General features: G+C 36.8%; 1 protein-coding gene across 1 annotated transcript in view; it reads left to right on the top strand.

Moving 5' to 3' along the window:
• Positions 1–7843: 7843 nt before the first annotated feature.
• The window catches only part of LOC149228223 (RNA-dependent RNA polymerase 6-like), a 221563-nt gene continuing 208150 nt past the window's right edge, over positions 7844–21256 (top strand). Inside the window, exon 1 of the mRNA XM_089378105.1 lies at positions 7844–11182. Within this exon, the coding sequence (XP_089234231.1) occupies positions 8492–11182 (2691 nt within the window). The 5' untranslated portion in view covers positions 7844–8491. The remainder of the gene's footprint in view (positions 11183–21256) is intronic.

Here is a 21256-nt window from a genome sequence, read left to right as displayed (position 1 = left end):
ACTACTTTGAACTTTTGTATTATTTTCTCATTAGTCAAATTAGATTTCACTACCTTTCAGTATATGGAAGCACCAAGGGAGAAAATTGAAGAGATTCAGAAGATAACCTCTCACAAAATAATTGCATCAACCAATCAAACTTTTGTTTATGAAATTATATATGTCTATTTTGTGATGGTACTAATCCATGTAACTCGGGAAATGGATTGAAAGTGTCAATCATGCCAATCTTCTTTGTTTAGAAACTTTGTTGCAATCATAATTTTGGTGACTTTATTGCAGAAGGCAGAGGAGAAGTGGATCCATCGCTGGATTTTGTGTTTACTACTAAGGATGTTGCCGGTGTGGGTACTACTGCCACATTGTTGGTTTTTAAAAACATGATTGGATTTCAGAAATGGAATACCAATTCTATATGCAACTAGGACGATCTACCAAAAAGAATAAAAGGCAAGCAATTTATATATGATAGAAAGGTACGAATTTGTCATCTAAATCATTGTTTATTAAAATTGTAAATTATGAATTTACAATACTTATAAAGGTATGAACAGATTATTATAAGCATTATTTATATATTTATCTAGAATGATTATAATAACAATTAAAGCACTCTCTCTATTCATCTAGAATGATTATAGTAAAAATTTTGTAGGTAGCCAATTCATTCTCCCCTATTTGTCTATAACAATTTTAAAGGAAGCAAACTATCTTTTCATTGCAAGCAATGAATTTAAGAGTGTCTTTTTAGTGACAAGCCTACCTCACATTTTTGTCAATGGGTACAACACGAGATTCAATGAAATCCCCTCCTGCAGACTTTGGCATTCGATATATAGTCCTAGAATGGGTTAAAAGAACGCCCAACATTTCCCACCTTGAAGAATACAATTATAGTTCTTCCGTTGTGAATGCCAATTTTAATAAAAATAGAAAAATCTTTGTTTCTTTCGTAGGGAAATCTAGTTATTATATGTGGGGGCAATGTTTCTTGTGAAAAATGAGTGTAAGGTTGAGGAGATGAAAGATGTGGTAAAATAGGTGATTACGCTTACGTTTCTTTATAGAAGACAAGCTGGCCCTATCTATTCTTCTCTTTCGACAAAAATAATAATTGGATTTCCATTTGTAATACAATCTGATTTCTTATTGGTTTCCCTGAGAGAAAGAATTAATTTGGTTGATTCAACATAAAAGAAGTATTAATCTTCGTAGGATGTTGATTTTTGGATGTTTACAATAATAAATTCCAATAAATTTTAGATGAACTTTAGAACCTACAAGTGTATTGTTAGTTCTGCAAATTGCATTGCTAATGTAGGCAAGATAGTATTGTCACTGATATTTTACTTCCCTAGAACTGCCTATTGAACTTTGACTCTGTAATATACATTTGAAAATATACAAGATATAACATTGTTGCGTTAACATCAAATTGAAAGGCTCCAACAAATCAAATCAAATTGTAAATATGTGAAAACTTTTAACATAACTATTTTATTGAAAGATATTTTTTCAATCAATTTTTTTTATTGATAAAGGGTTAATTTATTATCACAAACTCATTATTAAAAATAATGTTCCTTAACGATAAACATAATTATCACAACCTCACTCTTAAAGTACAGGAAAGGGACCGCAAAATTTTAGAGATCATAGTTGCAAACCGATGTCTAATGGAAGGTAATAGAATTTTAAAAGAACAGGTAATGATGTTACAAGAGACTCTAGAGATAGGAAAACAAGAATGGCAAAGCATGAAGACAGCGTGACAAAACATGAAAGAATTAATAACAACAAACAAGGATGTGATAATTTCTAAACAAACTTAGGTAGATACACAAGTATCTCAGCAAACATACATTTCCAAAGAGAAGGGAAAAAAAGGAACATTAGGAAAGATAGTCCAAAAGAAATCAAAGCTAAAGTTGAAGACGCTAATGGTTATATAAGGACAGAGGAAGAAGAAGATGCAAGTGCTTGTAGAGCATAGGAAATAAAACACAAAGAAAGAAAGGACAGGGAAACAAACTTTATTATCAGAGGAATAAGAGATTATGGGAAGAATGAAAGTACTCTCAATTTGACAAGAGACTTTCTTAACACCCTTGCTACTCGTGCCCTGAGGATTTCTGATAATAAGAGCTTTGATAAGGAGAGATCCCATCTCCTTAATGTCTTTGTGGAGAATGGCTACAGTAGGCGCCTAGGTCAGAAGGCTTTCCTTAAAGCCTCTAAAAATGCGATAATTAATAAAGAACTGAAGGAGCGCCGACTAGGGGTCCATCTTCCCTATGTTCAAGGAACCACAGACAAAATTGCTCGGATCCTTAAGAGGTATGATATCCCCTCTACCTTTAGGCCCCTCAACACCATTCGTAAATCCCTCTGATCGGTGAAAGATCCTGTTGACCCTATGGACATGAAGGGTGTCTACTTGATCCCTTGTTCTTGTGGAACCCCCTATATCGGGGAAACAGGACGCTCCATCCATCAGAGGATAAGCGAACATGCAGCTGACCTAAGACATGGGAGAACCAAGTCTTCAGCGTTAGCAGAGCATGTGGAAAAGACCAAGCATCAGGTTTGTATTGAGGAGGCCAAGGTTGATGCTAAGGTTGCTCAATTCCATCATCGTAAATTCAAGGAAGCTATTGAGATTGAAAGAAGGCCTAACAATCTCAATAGAGATGACAGCTGGAAAATCAGTAGCTGTTGGATCCCTGCCCTGTCGTCTTAGTCTTTCTCCTTCCCCCCCCTTTTTATCTTTGTGCTAGCTTTCTGTGTTCCCCCTGGAGCCTTCCTTCCTCCTAGGGTTGATCCGTTTTGCTCTGTGGTTTCTATTGGTCTTTTTCCTGTCCCTCCCCTTTTTATTTTTTGTCGTTCTCTTTGTTTTATTTTTATTTATTTATATACCTTATATATATATATTTATTATTATTATTATTATTATTATTTTAATTAATTAATTAATTTATTATTTTTTTTTTCGTTTTCAGTGTAATGATCTATTTATTATTTTTATTCCTTTTTCAACTATCTTTTACCTTAGCTCTGTTCTCTTTTATATATTTTATTTGTATTTTTATTTTTATTCTTTTATTATTATTATTATTTTTATTTATTTATTTTTATGTATTTTTATTATTTATATTTTTAAACTAACCTTTACTAACCTCCTTCTTAGTTTTTTCCTAAGTTTTAGTTTTATTTATGTATTTATTTATTTATTTTTTAATTTTTAAACTAACTTGTACTTTTATTAGCTTTATTTTAGTTTTATATATTTTTATTTTTATTTATTTGTTTTTCCTCTTTTATTTTGATTTATTATTAATTTTGTCTTTTCAACTAACTTTTACCCTTACTAGCTTGGTTCATTTATTTTTTATTATTTTTTTTCCTTCTTTTATTTATTTTTCTCGTTTCTCATTCTAACTAACTATTATCCTATACCCTATGTATATTGTATTATAATATTTCTTATAACTTATATTTTTATTAAACCTTTTAACTAACTAGTAACATTAACACCTATTAAATTATTTTATTTATATAAAAATCTTATATATTTTAAAAGAATGGTCATCGAATATAACTATATTATTAATTTGACTTTTTAACTCTAGTCCCATAGTCAAAATTAGTCGTTGGACAAGATAGCCGTTGGGGGTCTCTGCTCATACTATTTAAATTGCATAGCTGGATCTGTTTCTTCAACTTGTCCCGATGATGAACCACACTAGTTGGTTCGAAACGCGTCAACAAAGGTCTTTCCTCATGTGATTTTCGCCGAAGTTCTGCTTACAACTGTTATGGATCACAGAAGCCTCAATTCAATAAGAGAAACTACATTGGAAAGGGAAAATTTTCCAAGCAAAGAGAGTTGGGAGGACATGTGAAGAGAGGCCTCGACCCATAAAAGTCACCATGGCAAGCGTATAAGACAAACACCAACTTTTGGGCAAAAAGAAACTCTTGAAAGGCTCACACTTCTTCTTCGATGAAGATTTAACCAAAAAACAACAAGAGGAGAGAAGGGATGAAGTGGAGAAAATTAGAACATCAAGAAATGAAGGGAAAAGGGCATGGTTGTACAATGGTAAAGCCGTTATTGCAGTGTTTGGGGCTCTCGGCAAAACAGGGGAGCAAGCTGGCAGTAAAGAAAAAACAAAAAATTCGATAATAGAGATGAAAACAACAAGAGAAACATGGATGAAAAGGGGTGAAGGCTAAAATTTGAGTCTTATGTGTCAAACTGCGTAGCAGTCAAATCATACCCAGGTCTACCTAAGTTTAGTTTGTTGGAATTGTAGAGGTTACCTTTGGAGGAGGGGACTTGGGTTAGGGCCTATTGCAGAAGGTAGAGACACAATTTGTCTCACGGAAATTCATGAGCATGATGGTTGCAAAACTCCTGTGTTTGACGGTTATTTGAAGTTGGCACTTTGGAACAAGGTAGTAGAAAATGGAAAAGGGTATGGGGGAATACTAGTTTTAGTGAAAGAAAAAGAAGGTCATCACATTCAGTTAATTAAAGAAGATGCAAATAAACAATATTTATGGTTGAAAATATTATAGAATGAGACTCACATAAGAATTGCAGCCTACTATTTTTCCCCTCAAGTCTAAAAAACTTACAAAAATAAGGGGCTTGACAGCAAGGATCCGCATGCAGCTTTAAAACAAGATATTGCCGTGTACTCTCAGCAAGGAGAAGTTCTTTTAGTGGGAGATTTCAATGCTAGAACAAAAAATAATCAAGCTAGCATTCTTTGTTGCAAAGAGGATAACAATCCTATTTGACTCACTGAAGAGGAGAATCCCCAATGGGTGAGGTGTTCAGAAGATGACAAAGTTAGCAATCATTTTGGAGAGGAGTTGCTTACACTGTGTGGGGCTTTCAACTTAATTATTTGCAATGGTCTAGAAAGATGGAAAAGGTTTGGGAACTTCACTTGCAACACATACAATGGGGCAAGTGTCGTTGACTATGTGATGTGTTCACAAAGCTTGGTAGAAAAGATAGATGAAGTTAATACTGGAGAGCATATTTGGGACTTAAAATCAGACCATAACCCAATTTATATAAGGTTATCATGGTTAGAAGAAAGGCAGCATAGGAGGAAAACCCAATGCTCTCGACAATCACTATCAAGGGGCAAAATTCTTCTAACACAAGAAAATTGTACTATCTTCAAGACAATGTTAGAGAGATTAATTCAGAAGGAGAAAACTGGTTTCAAAAGCTTCAACAATCATGAGTTAACAAATATAATTCAAAGTGCACTTGAGAAGTGCAAAAGAGCAAAAAATAGGAAATCAGAATCAAATTGTTTTCCTGTAAATGCTTGGTTTGATGAGGAATGCAAAATGGCAAGGAGAACCTTGAAAAAGGCAGGAAAGGAGAAGATGAATGTAAAGTTATATAAGTAGATACTAAAAAGGAAAAAAGATGAGTTCATGCAAACTAGGAGAGAAGAGTTAATATATTTAAGCGAGAATAAAGCAAAGATTTTTTGGTAGGAACTGCAACCAAGGAAGAAGCAAATTGAAAATAATATTACAACCAATCAATGGTTTGAATATGCAAGGCAACTCTTTGAGAAAGAATTTGAGGTGGAGCCCCCCAGGATCGACACAACTTCAAATCTCTTCACGTTACAGGAGGTGGATAATGGAATTAAGAAACTGAAAACAGGAAAGAAAAGGACTTGGTTGAACTTTAAGCATAGTATCTAAAATGGGGAATGAACGCTCTTGCACCGCACATCATGGAAATATTCAACAACATCATTCAACGAGGATTCCCAAGAGACTGGACAACTAACCTAGCAATACCCCTTTTTAAAAGTGGATACATTAATAGTCCATCCAACTATAGAACAATTATGATCAATCCTTTGTTTGCAAAGCTTTTCGGCGGCATGGTAGAAAACAGAATTAGTAAGTGGGTAGAAGTAAAAGAAAAGAGGGCAAGAGGACAATCGGGTTTTAGGCCAAAGCATTCTACAATGGATCATGGTATCACATTGAGACACATTGTTGAAAAGGTTTGGGAGGACAAAGAATAAGTATTTTGCTGACTTGTTGACTTCAAAAAAGCATTTGACACAAACCTTAGAGATAAGTTGTGGCGTAGAATGGAAGAACTTGAAATTCCTGTGCATTATAGAGTCGTTGTCCATAGACTTTATGAACAAGTGAAAGTCAAAATTAGAACCTCAACAGATATTTCAGAAAGCTTTAGAAGTGACATTGGAGTCAAGCAAGGTTTCCCTTTATCCCCTACTCTTTTTGGTTTATATATTGATAAATTGGAAGAGTGACTAAATCTGCAAGGTGGAGATGGTGTTTGGTTTGGGCAGTTTGTGATAAAGCTTCTTTTATATGATGATGATATTGTATTGATTTCTAAATCTGACCATGGATTACAAATGCACTTATATGCCTTTGAGCATTTTTGTAGAGTAGTGGGGATGCGAGTCAATACTAGCAAGACCAAAATAATGATTTTCTTTAATAAAAGGAAGCAGAGCCAACATACTTTCTTCTTTGAAGACAACATTCTTGAAGAAGTAAATGAGTATAAGTACCTTGGGTTTGATTTCAACAACAAACTCAATTGGGAGGTTTGCAGAAAGAAGAGAATTTTAGGAGGGTGGAAAGCATTATATGCTCTTCAAAACTGATATAGAGAGGTAGAGTTATGGGATTAGAAAACAATGAAAGTACTTTTTGGACTCCTAGTTTGTCCAATGATGCTATATGGGTGTGAATTGTGGGCTAGCAGCACCCCCGTCTCAAAATGGAAATAAATTGAGAAAATCCAAAAACATTTGATCATGAGCAAGTTCAAAATAAAAAGTTCAGTACCTTATGAGATAATGTTGAGTGAAATAGGAACAACTCCCATTGAAACAATTGCTATGGTGCTGCTCATAAGATATCTAAAAATAATTGAGCAAATGAGAGTAGGTAGATGACCTAATGTTATTTTCAATGAAGACATGAGTGAAAGAAAGAAAACATGGATGAAACAAAACTACACATGGATACATAAATGGAATATCTACCTCAATGCCTGGCCCACAAATAGCAAGGAGCTAAAGGATCTTGTTATGGAGAAGTTTCGTAAAAAGATATGGGAAAAAGAGTTGGGTAGAAAGAAGAAGTACTACATTGAGGAATTCAACCCTACCTGTGATTTACAACAAAAAGAGAGTTTATTGGAGCTACCATTTCGTGGAGGGCAAAGGTTCTTATTGCTCAATTAAGGACCAACTCGCATCAACTTTGGTGTGAAATAGGACGGTGGAAAATCCCTAAAGAAGCTTGGGAAGAAAGGGTGTGTACATTTTGCACGTCTGAGCTATGGAATCAGAAAAACATTTCATTTTGGAATGTGATGCATTCAAAGACATCAGAGAAAGTTATGAGAACATGTTAGCATGAGTTTCTTGGCATTGTCTTTTTAGCCAAGGAATTGTTAAAAAGTTGGGCCAGCTCATCATCCATTTGAATGGAAAAATGATTAAATTACGAAAAAGGAAATACAAGAAACTAATAATTTCGTAGACTATTTTTAATTTAATAAACATTAAAATATGATTTCATTTTAAACCAGAGAACATAAAAGCCAGAACTTCCGGGAAAAAAAGAAAAAGAAAAAGTTTTGTACTATGGCGAAGAGGAATGCAAATTCCAAGTATGCTTGTACCAAAATTTTGAAAAATACGTGACGCGTGGCACAATCCTATACGCAGGAGGACGCTGAAACAGTCACCGATCAGAGGTCCTCTCACCGTCTCCCTTTTGCACTGTTCTTTGGGCAGTTTCGTGTCAGAATCCGGAAGCTGTAATGGAAACAACGTCTCCCATTTTCAAATTGGGGTTCGTAAACATTTGTAGTGAACCACAAAAAAGGATTCCAATTTCAATTAAAAAAAAAAATTACGGTCACCGGATTCCAGAAAAGATTGGGCATGGCCGTAAACTCACAAGAATTGAATCGGTCTGTAAACAATTCAAGTCAGCCAAGAAAAGATTCCAGTTTCAATTTATGAAAAAGGAAACTACGATCACCGGATTCCACAAAAGATTTGGCAAGGGCGTGGACTCACATAAATTGAATCGGCGGCCGGATGTGGTTTAAGTAAAGCCTCCAGGCTATACAAACAGTATTACCTATGAACTCATTTGAGTACAGAGTACTTATCCAGCTTCCCAGCTCCACTGCTGCCTGGAAACTTCCTCCTCCCACTACAATCGAATCTAATCACATTACATCACTAGCTACACCCCGTTTGCCAACATAGCATAACCTACCGGGTTCCTGGACGTTGGAGGGCAGGGAGGGATATTCGCTCTTTTACTTCAATTCTAAGTTAGGTGTAGGTTCAGATTCGGATTATGGTCTCGGGACTCCATGATGGATGAAATTGGAATTAAGTGCCTTGCATTGATGAAATGAAACTGGAAAGGGGAGGATATGGACTCAACTCAGATAAGCCTGGGTGGTTTTGGGGAGCGTGTGAGTGCCAAAGAATTGACAGACTACATAGAAGAGATTGTGAAAGTGGGATCGGTATACAGATGCAGAGTGAAGACATCAACGACTCCTCAATTTGCATACCCAGAGTTCACAAAGTCCTGCAATGGCAAGAAAATCAACATTTCCAAGGTTCCTCCCCACGCCTTTGTTCAGTTCTCAATTCCCAGTGCTGTGAAGGAGGCAGTGAGGCTCAGTGATAGTGGGAAGCTCATATTCGACGGCCATGCTCTCAAGGTCAAGGTTGGTACCGAAACCTCCTCTAGATTGCGCAGAAGAAGAACAACTCCTCTCTTTAGATTTTCCCCTGTTCACTTGCTTGAGATTGGTTCATTGCTGAATCTGAATGAGTTCGCGGTGGCCTGGAGAGCACCTACTTCTGGTGTCGATTTTCATGTGGACCCATTTGATAGAAAATGTAGGATTTTCCTTACTCGGGATCAGTTGTTTACTTTTAGTACTCGTCATAAAGACACACTGATCAAATGTGATTTTAAGATTGAATTTCTTATCAGTGACATTCGGAACGTAAGGATTATCAATGGCCAGGGTACTAAAGTTATGCTGTTACAGCTTTGGGTGCCTCCTTGGATATATTACAGAACCGCAGACGATGATATCTATGAGAGTGTCCCTTTTCCTTTGTTGGATGATGAGGATCCCTGGATTCGAACCTTGGACTTCACTCCTAACAATGCATTGGGTAGATGCCTGGCCTACAAAATTGATCTGTCTCCTCGCATGGGCGAGACAATGAAAAAGGCCATTGATTATTTCAAAAAGGAAGGATTGCTAGATGAAAAACCACCTCCTTCTTTGACAGTTGACAAGGAGCCATGTATATCCAGCAGAGAATTGTTTTTCATCCTGCCACACTGCCCAAATATTCCTTTTGAGAGTACGTTCCTTCTGAATGCTCTTGTGCACAAGGGCATTGTCAACTATCACAGAATAACACCTGAGTTTTATAATTTGTTGGATCCTGGTGTGACACCAACCAAGTTGAGTACCCTGGCACTGAGGCATATGCTTGCCTACACATACCCAGTTTTTGATGCCCTTGGAAGATTTAACACTGTTCTTAACTGGATTTCAGAGAATCCAAAGCTACTGAAGAGCCCAAAGATAGTCGAGGAAACAATTGAAGTGAGGAGAATGGTCATCACACCTACAAAAGCATACTGTCTTGCTCCAGAAGTGGAATTGTCAAACAGAGTATTAAGGCACTTTAAGAGGTTTGCAGACCGATTTCTGCGAGTAACTTTCATGGATGATAGCATGCAAGCAATGTCCTCCATGGTACTAAATGTGCGTATAGCACCCATTGTTAAAGAAGTTTCCTCTGGTTCTACTGCATATAGGACAGCTATTTTTGAGCGAGTAAAGAAAATACTCCATAAGGGTTTTAAGCTATGTGGACGAGGCTACTTGTTTCTAGCATTCTCTGCAAATCAATTGAGAGACCGTTCTGCATGGTTCTTTGCTGAAGGGAAAGATATTACAGTACAACATATCAAGCACTGGATGGGGAACTTCCCCCAAGACAATGTTGCCAAGCATGCTGCAAGGATGGGCCAATGCTTTTCTTCCACCTATTGTACAGTGGAGGTTCCACCAAAAGACATTGAGCACCTTCCAGATATTAAAAGGAATGGTTACAAATTTTCTGATGGTATAGGAAAAATTACACCAGATCTTGCCATGGAAGTTGTTCAAGCACTGCAGTTGAATTTCAACCCTCCCTCAGCGTTTCAAATCAGGTATGGTGGATACAAGGGTGTGGTTGCAACTTGGGTAGCAGAACCAGGAAGTAAATTTAAGCTCTCATTGAGACCCAGTATGAAGAAGTTTGAGTCTGAACACACAACACTTGAAATAATTACTTGGACACATTTTCAGCCCTGCTTTTTGAACAAGGAAATAATTACTCTCTTGTCATCCTTGTCGGTCCCTGATGATGCTTTTCATCATTTACAAAATTCCATGGTTAATAAACTCAACCAAATGCTTGAAAATGTTGAAGTGGCATTTGAGGTATTGACAACGTCATGCACAGGAGATTTGCAAAACACTGCTGCTATGATGCTAAGCGCTGGTTTTAAACCCCAAAGCGAGCCTCACTTAAGAGACATGCTTTCTTCTATAAGAGCTGTCCAGTTAGAAGAGCTTTTGACAAAATGTAGGATTTTCGTTCCCCAAGGTAGATGGTTAATGGGCTGTTTGGATGAAATGGGGGAGTTGGAATATGGGCAATGTTTCATCAAGGTTTCAAGCCCGCCCTTGGAGGGCTGTTTTCTCAGGCATGGCTCAAGCTTTGGAGAGAGGAAAACAATTTCAACAGTTGTAAAAGGCAAAGTGGTGGTGGCCAAGAACCCTTGCCTGCATCCTGGAGATATTCGGATTCTAGAAGCTGTGGATACTCCTAGTTTGCATCATTTAGTTGATTGTCTTGTCTTCCCACAAAAGGGGCACAGGCCACATCCCAATGAAGCTTCTGGAAGTGATCTCGATGGAGATATTTACTTTGTTTCTTGGGACTCTAGCCTTCTTCCCCCAAGCGGCGAGAGTTGGAAACCAATGGATTATGATGCAGGTGAAGTGAAAAAATCAAAAGCACCGGTCAAAACTAAGGTACAGCAATTTTTTCCTTCCTTGCCTTTGCTAGTGTTATTTATGTAGGCATTACAAACTGTTAAGAAGTATGTCCGTTCAATATCTTTATTACTAGTTTTAATTTAGTTTTTGCATTATTTGATCAGCTATAGGTGTATAATCTATTTAATCAGGGACTTTGATTAATTTGTGTCATAATGATTATGGCAATAATCATTTTTTGGTTCAAAATTGCAGCATGATGGCTTTTAATATTAAAATTAGAACAAACTCTTAGAGTTTAGATGGAATTATTTCCTGATTGATAAGGACTATTAAGGAGGCAATTGTGAATTTCCGAGTCTTTCAAATTATCTTGGATATGGTCAACCCCTAATGTTGAGACCTCTGTGGAAAAAGTCCCGATAAAATCACGATAACATCAGGAACTCGCGATTTTTTCAACTCAACGATTTTATTGGCAGAGTTTTTCACGATTTTTTCAAAAATGAAAAACTTGGGATAAAATCGGGAGTTTATCCAAAAATTCGTGAGTGAGATGCCATGCCGCATATAAGTTAGGAAAAGGCTGATTTTTCCATTCATTTTGCAGTCTAACCTTTTTGATTCGTGCCTGTTGAGAGAGGAGGTGTTTGTCACTGCCCAAGAGGAGGAGATTTGCCCGATTGTGCTTGCGACAACTTCAGAAAATCCCTGACATGGAAGTCATCCCATTGGACCATATTGAAACCACTTCTGCATGGAGGGTTGAGACTGAGAGGCTTGTCAGACTCGGTCCCTAATTGGTTAGAGGTGGATTTGGAGGCACTGGAGCTAGAGGAGGTAACAATTGCAGGGGAGGAGGAGGAGGAGGAGGAGGAGGAGCAGGAACAAGAGGCAGAGCAGGTGGAGGAGGAGGTGACACCATCTAGGATGGGCAGTAGCAGAGGATAGAGGCGACCTCCTATTTTTGCTTCTAGAGGACAACGAAGTCCATTTGTAACCCCAGGGGCAACGCCTTCTTCCTTTAGAGGAAAAGTCAAAGCCATTCCCTATTCCTATAAAAGGCGTAGAGGAACTCAGTCATTGATTAGTTTATGACATGTAGATGACTCATGATGATGGATCATGACATACATTTATTATTTTTTTGTTGATATTTTGACTCTTGAGACTGAGCCAAGACTCAAGATTCAGGACTTGATTCACTATTGATATGTGATGAAGCACTAGACTTCTTACATCTTATATATTAGCTTTCTTTTCATATTTATGTGACAATGCATTTATCTGATGTTGTGGATACTTTAGATGTTAATTAAAAAAAAGTGAATATTTTTGTGCTTTTTAATGACTTTAATGACTTTTTCAATTTTCGGACCCTTGTCAATTTATTCTTGAGGTCGACTTTTTCCACTTTGGTTGAAACAACTTAGTCAAAATAAAGAGTGTGAATATCTCCACAAATAACTTTTAGCATTTTCCCTTTAGCTTTACCCTCATCATATTTGCCTTATTTATTTAATCTAGTTAAACATAGAAGTCAAGTGTACAAGCTATCACTTAGTGCTAATCTCGAACAAATTATTTTTGCTTTCTTTTCAACATACTAAATATGTACCCCTGCTTTCTTATATATACAGTAATAGTGTACATATTGTATTGGTGGCAAATATCCTGTGTGTGATTCTTGTTTTTGTTTTCTCGTGTTCATTGTTTTCCACATTTTAGCTGCGGGCACACATTAATAGGTCAAAGCTTGAGATGCTTGGGGTTTTCGTGGTCCAAAATTTTGGTTTCTTTGTAATTTTTTCCCATCTAAAATTCTTCTTGAACTTCCATATCTCTTTTCTTTGAGATTGTCATAAATCTCCATGCAGGGTTTCTTCTTTAGTATTTTGAATGATTAGCAACACATCAAATCCTCTCTAGAGATTTTGCAGGTTGATGATGCACTACTATGCATCATCGCTGAAAATTTCCTCCTCTATTTGCTAAGTTTCATGAATAGTTGAATTTTTGTCTTTTTTGTGGGTTCTTTGTAATTTTGATGCAGGACTAATGAAGTAGAACCAAACAAATTCAATTTTCCATGGCATATAACACTCAAAATTCTTTGATTTCACTATGCATCAATTGTTGCTATTCAGAACAATATAAGAGGAATAATGATAACAATCACACATATAGTAACAACACATAAACCATGATTTACCTTGGAAAACCCTAATTGAGGAAAAACCAACAAACAATAGATCTATTATTATCCTTGATTTAAACACAGCCAAGCCAACCAACATCTTGGCCCCGACCAAGTGAGTCACCACTCAACTCTGACCCATTACAATGGAGAATCCCCGAGCCTTTTAAAGGCTTGTTCATGTTGACCAAACCGCCTACACCTACCTACAAGTTAGTGAGAAAAGCCTTCAACCCCACAAGGTGTGGTTGGTGGTAGGGAACTCAGATAAGGGGTTGTCACATTAATCCCGACTCTCTCCGTCTAAGCTATCTCCTAGGTTAGCTAAGGGGGGTGGTCTCTAATGAAAAGTTAAGTTAAAATATGCGAGTTTCTAGGAGAGTGTTATAGTGAAAACATATTACTTTTAAGGATTTATGAGGAAATATGATGTGAGCAACTCGAAATAACAATGCCAATGACAAAAACCATACAACCAGTGTCTTATAAGGATTTTGCTCAACAATTTTGAGATATATTTGCTCAAAGAAAATGCAATGCTCTCAAAACATAAAGAAAAGTAACCCTGAAATATAAACAAAAATTGTTAGCACAAGATATGTAAGATACAAAATGCTTTTGAGGTAATCAACTTTATAAATCAAAACATGTGAAACATATCTTGCCAAAACCCAAAAATTAGTAATTAACTTGGAAATGTAAAAGAAAGGAAGTGCTAAACCAAGACATCAATATGCAATTAGACTTGAAGCATGAAAAGAAAACACTTGTTCGAAAGGATTACAATACTTGCTTTTGGAATAGACTTTGCATATGAAAACTCAAACTATCAAGAGATAAGTAAAGTAAATGTAATGGAAAGTGCTCTTGGTTAATTTTATTAATTATCTCTACAACAAGATTACAATTTAACTCTTCAATCCTCAGACCTCACCTTCGCCTAAAGATATGGATCTCACAATGAGGAGTCAATAGAGGAGTAGAGGGTTTCTAAGATGTCTACTTCAACCAACTTATGTTGGAGGTAAAATTTTAATGAGACTTGGAGCTTTCCTATACTAAAATGCCTAGATGAAATGCAAATGTTCTCTCCAAAAGAAAGATTGATTTGAAATGCTTGAAAATGAAATAGCGTTCAACATAAGTTGCAATTATAACCTCAATTGGAGGAATAAAAATAGCTTACAAGTGTTGCATGTGTCTCATCAATGAATTAAAATGATACAGGTAATTTGCTTGAAAGTAAAATTTGTTTCAAATAGACAATGACAATAAATTGCTCCAATATTCAAGATAACAATGTAACATCAAAATGAAACATGTATTCAAGTGCTCATGAAACAATTTACCAAGGTAAATGGTAATGAATCAAGGTTTGTTAAGAATATAAAATGCTTGCATGTAAATGATGAATTGCCCAAAGTAAAGTGTAAGCTTGTAGCTCCAAGCAACAATGAGATAGAAAATGCAAAGCTCAAATGAAATTGTAACAAACTTTAACTTAAAAATGAAATGTGATAGTGAGGTTGTGTTAATTCCCAATTAAAGCATGCATGTAAGTGAATGAAGTGTGAAAGTTTAAACCATGCAAATGTCAATCCACCCAAGAGAAGCCTCCCTCTAAATGGGGAGATAGGATACCATGGGAGAAATCCCAAGCTCCCACAAGCAAATTAGATCTTTTATTAATATTACAATGAGAAGAGGGCCCTTCAAAGTCCTCAACTAAACTTCAAGGAGAGTCTTCACAATAATTGCTTGAAACTTGGACACTAGACCTCCTTTCTTGAGAAAGTAATGACAAGATTTCACAAAACTTATGCAAGGGAAACAAGGTGAAAGTTTCCTCCAAATGCCCACGGCTTAGAGAGGAAAATGGGCAGCCCTCTAGTGAACTCGACTTTGGCCAAAATAAGCCTCAAAAGGGCTCATGGCATCCTTGGAAATCGAACCCCCAACATTTGCCAAAGGTCTTGCAAACACTTGTTAGATGTTGCGGGAAGTTGCTCTTCAAAATCTGCCGCACAAGAGTTAGCAAACAATCCAAACAATGGCTGCAAAATAAGTTAAGTATTAGTGAAAAAATCAACAAGATAAAATGTATTTGTACAATTATAATTTACAAAAGGCTAAGCTAAAGAGTGAGAGTAAACTCTTGTCTTTGCTTAGCCATCTTCAAGCTCTTAGGTAGAAAATGAAAGAAATGAAGTCCACTATTTTTTAAAACAGATTTAAGTTCAGAAGTGCCCGACTTGTGTACAAGCTATGTGCCAAAACCCCTGCAAATCCACTTTGTAAGATAAGACTATGAAGACTCAAGGAATAAATGAGAGCTCCTTTAAGATTGTATTAAGAGTGGGTTGGTCTCTCCAAAGACTTCCCCTCACGCTTGATTCTGTGATCCCAACAAAATGTTTCCTCTACAAAACTTCAACCAAGAATTAGTTCCATATAGATTTAACAACAAACAATGATAAGAAACTCTAGAGATTTATTTAAAACTAACTAGAGCATTTTATACTTAGAGCATACTTCTAAATCAAATGTGAATGCAAGATAGCTCTATATTAACAAATCTACAAGAGCATATGGAAACAAATTAGATCAAAGCATGAATATAATAAATTATACTAATAATCAACAATTCATCACACTCGAAAAGGAGGAACATCTCATGAATGAAACCCCAAAGTCTTTATTGATATTTTTGAAAGTGTACAAGGCACCAATGCTTCCACAAACACAATAGCTATTAATAATTCATACAATTTAGAGCTCAAGGCTCTATTATATAGAACTATGGGAGCCAATCCCAATGTAGAAGTGATTAAACAAGTGGCATGAGGTGACAATCCCAAAGAGAAATTCGAAGTTGTTGAATGGATCTCCAATGCCAAGTGTAAAAATTGAATTTTGGCAAGTGGACATCATTTTTTTCTTCCTTTATGTGCCAAATTCGAATTTTATGATGGAATGACAAGTGTATATGGGTGGTAACCCATGTGGGGACGACTTCCCAAAAAAATCTCCACCAAATATTCTCCCAAATCCTTCCAAATCCTCCCAAATGTGCATTAACTTCACAAATTCGAATTTTCAAGTAAGCAGCTTTCTCATTTAATGCCAAAAATTCGATTATATTTGAGCACATGTCCTTTCCTTGATTTTAGGAGTCCACATCACCTTGGGACTTCACTTTAACTCCTCCATAATTTTCAACCTCATTTCCACAACATTTAACATGTGTGGATATTTAATTTTCTCCATTTATTTAATTTTTGGGTTAATTAATTGCCAGATTTCTCACGAAACTTAAGAAAAATGGGTTTTGAGGGTTCAAAACACATTTTTAACCTCTCAAAGCGTGTCATAGTAGAAAGTTGAGGGTGAGAGGTGCAAATTTAATTACTCATACCCCATACAACTTCTTTATGCATCACTTATTACATTACAAATACAATTTTATTAGCAATTTTTGCAGTGCGGAAAATCTAAAAATTAAAAAATGACTATCTAGACCTAACCAAATTCCACGAAATTTTTTGTGTGATCTAGTATGGTAATATATATCAACTCTAAACACTAAGATGTGTTAGGGGCTCAACCTTCAAACTGTCACCCCGGCTTTGGGGTAAAAAGTGAGTGAAAAAACCCAAAAAATTATCTGCCTTTGAAAAAGAAGGGATAATTAACCAGATAAAAAAACACTCCAAGGTGTACTCATTTGCTGATCGAGTCCCAACATCCTAGGCCTGTTACAGACTCAAAACTCATCATTACTAGTATCACTTATTACAATTCCCCGCAATGTGTGGAATCTGGGTACAAGAAAGATGATGAGAAATAGACGTAGAGTTTAAAAACTTTGTTGACTGATAATGTTTGATGGTACAAGTGTCATTCGGATCATCCTTGGGCATGGATTCGTCATATAATCATCAGGGGCCACTTTAGTGGTCAACAGGTCACATGTAATACGATGGGCTCAATACCGCAAGCCACCCATACCAAGTGCCTCAAACCACAGCTGTTAACCTTATAACCTTAACTCATTCACCAGGTCAAGTTCAGTGTGGAAAAAGTCACGATAAAATCGATAGTGTCTTTTTTTTGAGCTAGCCAATTTTATTGGCCGATTTTTTGGTGACTTTTTGGAAAACAAAAAAATCGAGATTTTATCGAAAAAGTCGAGATAAAATCAGGAGTTTTTCCAAAAAATTGTGAGTGAGATAGTTTCTTTAATGACTCTTTATTTTTTTTTGAAAAAATCAGGATTTTATCGAAAAAATTGAGATAAAATCGGGAGTTTTCCAAAAAATCGTGAGTGAGGTAGTTTCTTTAACAACTTTTTAAAAATGAATGTGTATATATATATATATATATATATTTATTTTTTAATTCTGCCGACTTTTTCAAAAACCTCCCGACTTTAATGACTTTTTCAATTTTTGGACCCTTGCTGATTTAATCCCAACTTCGACTTTTTCCATATTGAGTTTAACTAACAATCCCCCCTTTAAACTTGACTTGGGGTTTTCCTTGAACAAATCTGGCCAAACCAGCCAAGTGAGCCAGCACCCTCACCTCTAGGCTCTACCACCCTCAAAGTTTATATCTAGTAATTTGGCATGCCCCTTATCACCTAGGTCTAACCCTAGACCTTACCAATAATTTCCCAAGGACACACATGCCTTAACGACCATATGCCCATTCAAAAAATAAATCAACTCCATTATATATATATATATATATATATATAAGTGATTGTTTTTATTTTTATTTGGTTACTATCCATCCTTTCATCCTCAACCATGATCGATAAAGTCTTATGGCTTACGATAACCCGTTCAACCCATTATGTAAATCCACGATAAATTATCTCATTCAAGCATTTTATCAAACTCTTTGTGTGCATTTCCTGGTCATTTGTTTTCTTTGGTGCCACCAATTCATGTTATAGGAATTAAGTTGTCCATTGCCCAGTGTTACTTGGGAGCGGGAGCGGAAGCGGGGAGCGAGAGCGGAAGCGGGAGCGGGAGCGACCATTTTCAGAAGCTCCCGGTTTGGGAGCGAATCCCGGAGCGATTTTTTAAAAATATATATATTTTTTATATTTTTTAATTTTTGATACATATATGTCAACAAAAACATGTAGAATGATGAAATAGACATAAAAAACATAAAAAAACATAAATTGATCATTGAACCATATCACATCAATCATCTAGAAATTATAATCGTCATCAACCTTAGTAAAATAATAATTTAAAATAACATTCAATTCAATAACATTTATCATCATTGATCACCAAAGTAACAAGTTGTACTTGTAAGCCAAGTTTAACCATTACAAGAAGTAATATCGAAGATATTTCTAAGTCCTAACTTCTAACTGTTAACATGATATGAAATGTTAAAAATTTATAAAATGAAACATGAATAATGAGATGAAATGAAACAACTTTAGTCTTTCACAAAGCATCATATTCATAATTCACAATCATTACCAATGAGTTATAATTGCCAAGGCCCAACTTCAAACTTCAAATTTTCATTGTCACAGTGATATAATGTTTACAAAAAATATCATAATGTCATAATGATATGAAAGAGTCAAGAGTCAAGAGTCAAGGACTCAAAACTCAACACTGAACAGTTATGAAAACTAAAGTGACAAGTCTAATAGAAACTAAAAAAGACAAGTAAACTGTAAATCTACAAGTGGCCCTTGCCACGAGAGTCTCCAGGAGTATAAGTAGGTCGTGGCGGTCTTCTAGGAGTCTCCCGCCCAGACCGACGACCAGAACTAGAGCCTCCACGCGAGGGTGTCGATGGAGGTGGCGACAGCAATGGAACAAGACTCGGGCCCCGAGAACTGCTACTGGATGGTGGAGGTGGAGGTGGCATGGCTGCTGCAGCTGCTTCAGCTTCATCCCGTACAAGCTCATCTTCTAGTTCTTCCATATGTACAATGCCATCCTCCAAATTGTCGTCCTCAGGGTGATTGTCCCAAATTTTATATGTGGGATCTTCATTAGCCCGATCACAGTAATGGCTCAACAACCTCAAATTGTAGTGCACATAAACCAAGCTTTCTGCTCGGTTTTCGTTGAGCCTGTTTCTTTTCACATTATGTATATAACTATAGGTGCTCCAACACCTCTCTGCAGAAGAAGAATTTACAACCTGTGCAAGAACTTTCAATGCCAATTTTCGCAAAAGTCCGTCGCCGCCATATGTTTCCCACCATGTGAGAGAATCAAATTTATCTTTGTCGTCCATTGCATGGAAGTTACCATACAAACCACTGCCAGTGAAGTATCTGCCTATTTCAAGGCGCACAGCTGCACATTCCTCCCTGTCAGGCACCAACTTTTCTAATGCATCCAGATATCCTTTAGTTACCTCTCGATCTAAATGGGGTTTGGTCCTAACACCACCCCCTGCTGCAGGTTTGCCCAACCAAGAATCTGAGTAGTATTTTGGCGTAAGGATATACGCCAAGCAATGTAGTGGAAGGTTAAGCCTTTTCCACCGTTCACACACACAATCGTGAATCAGATTGTACAAGTCGGGATCTCTGTTATTAACAATGTCTTTTATTTCCCCCAACATGGTATCCATTTGCTCATACACCTCGCCAATCACTGGTTTGTCTGTATCTGCAAACCGAATCATGTTATAAATTGGCTTGGTGAAATCCAATACCTGTCTCACAGTTGTCCAAAACTGCCCATCAAGAGCGGCCTCCTCCACCGTTTCAAAACCTGCAATGTCAGCTACATTTGTAGCCCTTTCCTTTAACACCTGCCAATTTGGACTTGATACCATGCTAGCTAAACCCTCTCTTACCTTCAAAAGGCGCCTGAAGGTGAGGTAATAGCTACCAAATCTAGTCCTCGCAATCTTCAGCAACTCCAATCTCGAGTGACTGCGGAAAAGGCCATGGGTATTGCTATGATTTGTAATAAATTTTATCATTTTTTTTCCTTTCTTGTACAAATCACCAATCCATTGGTATTGTTCATTTTTGTTTTTGACAATATCATGCAACAGAAGGTTCAATGTGTGAACCAAACATCCAGACCAAAATATGTTCGGGTATCTATCCTCAATAATTGCTCCCGCTGCCTTACAATTAGGAGCATTATCAGTGATGACTTGGATGACATTGTATGGGCCAATACGCTCAATTGTTTCAAGCAATGCTTCTGCAATGTTGATAGCGGTCTTGAACTTGTCTGAGTAATCATGTGCAGCTAGAAAAATGGGACCACTTCGGGACACAGCAAGAACACTTATCAATGGCTTGCCTTTTACATTTGTCCATCCATCAGATACAATGGACACCCCATTGTCAGTCCAAGAACTTGTCATTTTATTCAAAGAATGTGATATTTTTGCTTTTTCATGATCAAGGCCAACAGTTCTTGCCTTGTCATACCCAGGGCTCTTGTATCCTTTAGGGGCATCATTTATGGCAAAAACCATTTCGTGCCAATAAGGTGAGCGTAGAACATTGAATGGTATCCCATTTGCATAGAGGAACCTGTAAATTTTTGAATCCACATCATTCCTACACCCCTCATCAAGGAAATCTGATATGGTTCTACGGCGTAAAGATGATGACCCTGAGCCTCCATGTCCATATCCACTGCCTTGGGAGGATGCTGAAGGAGTTCTTTGTGAGCTTTCAAAGAAACCCCTTGATCTTTTTGCTTTGTATTGGGCGTCCTCCTCTTCCTTTATGTATTTGGCTCTATCTGCTGTTGACACCGCGTCGCAAGTTCTGATTCCTATTTGTTTCTCTCCATCCCATGCCCTTTTCCCGCAAAGGTGTCTTCTCAAACGGGTGTATGAGCCTGTGTAATCAGTGTTGCAATGGGGGCAATGAAATTTAGTGGTTCCACCCC

The sequence above is a fragment of the Pinus tabuliformis genome, chromosome J, assembly GCF_031772625.1.
Source record: "Pinus tabuliformis cultivar Carrire ecotype Pingquan chromosome J, CPIR1, whole genome shotgun sequence".
In the NCBI taxonomy this organism is placed as follows: Eukaryota; Viridiplantae; Streptophyta; class Pinopsida; order Pinales; family Pinaceae; genus Pinus; species Pinus tabuliformis.
This window is presented reverse-complemented; position numbering and strand designations above follow the sequence as displayed.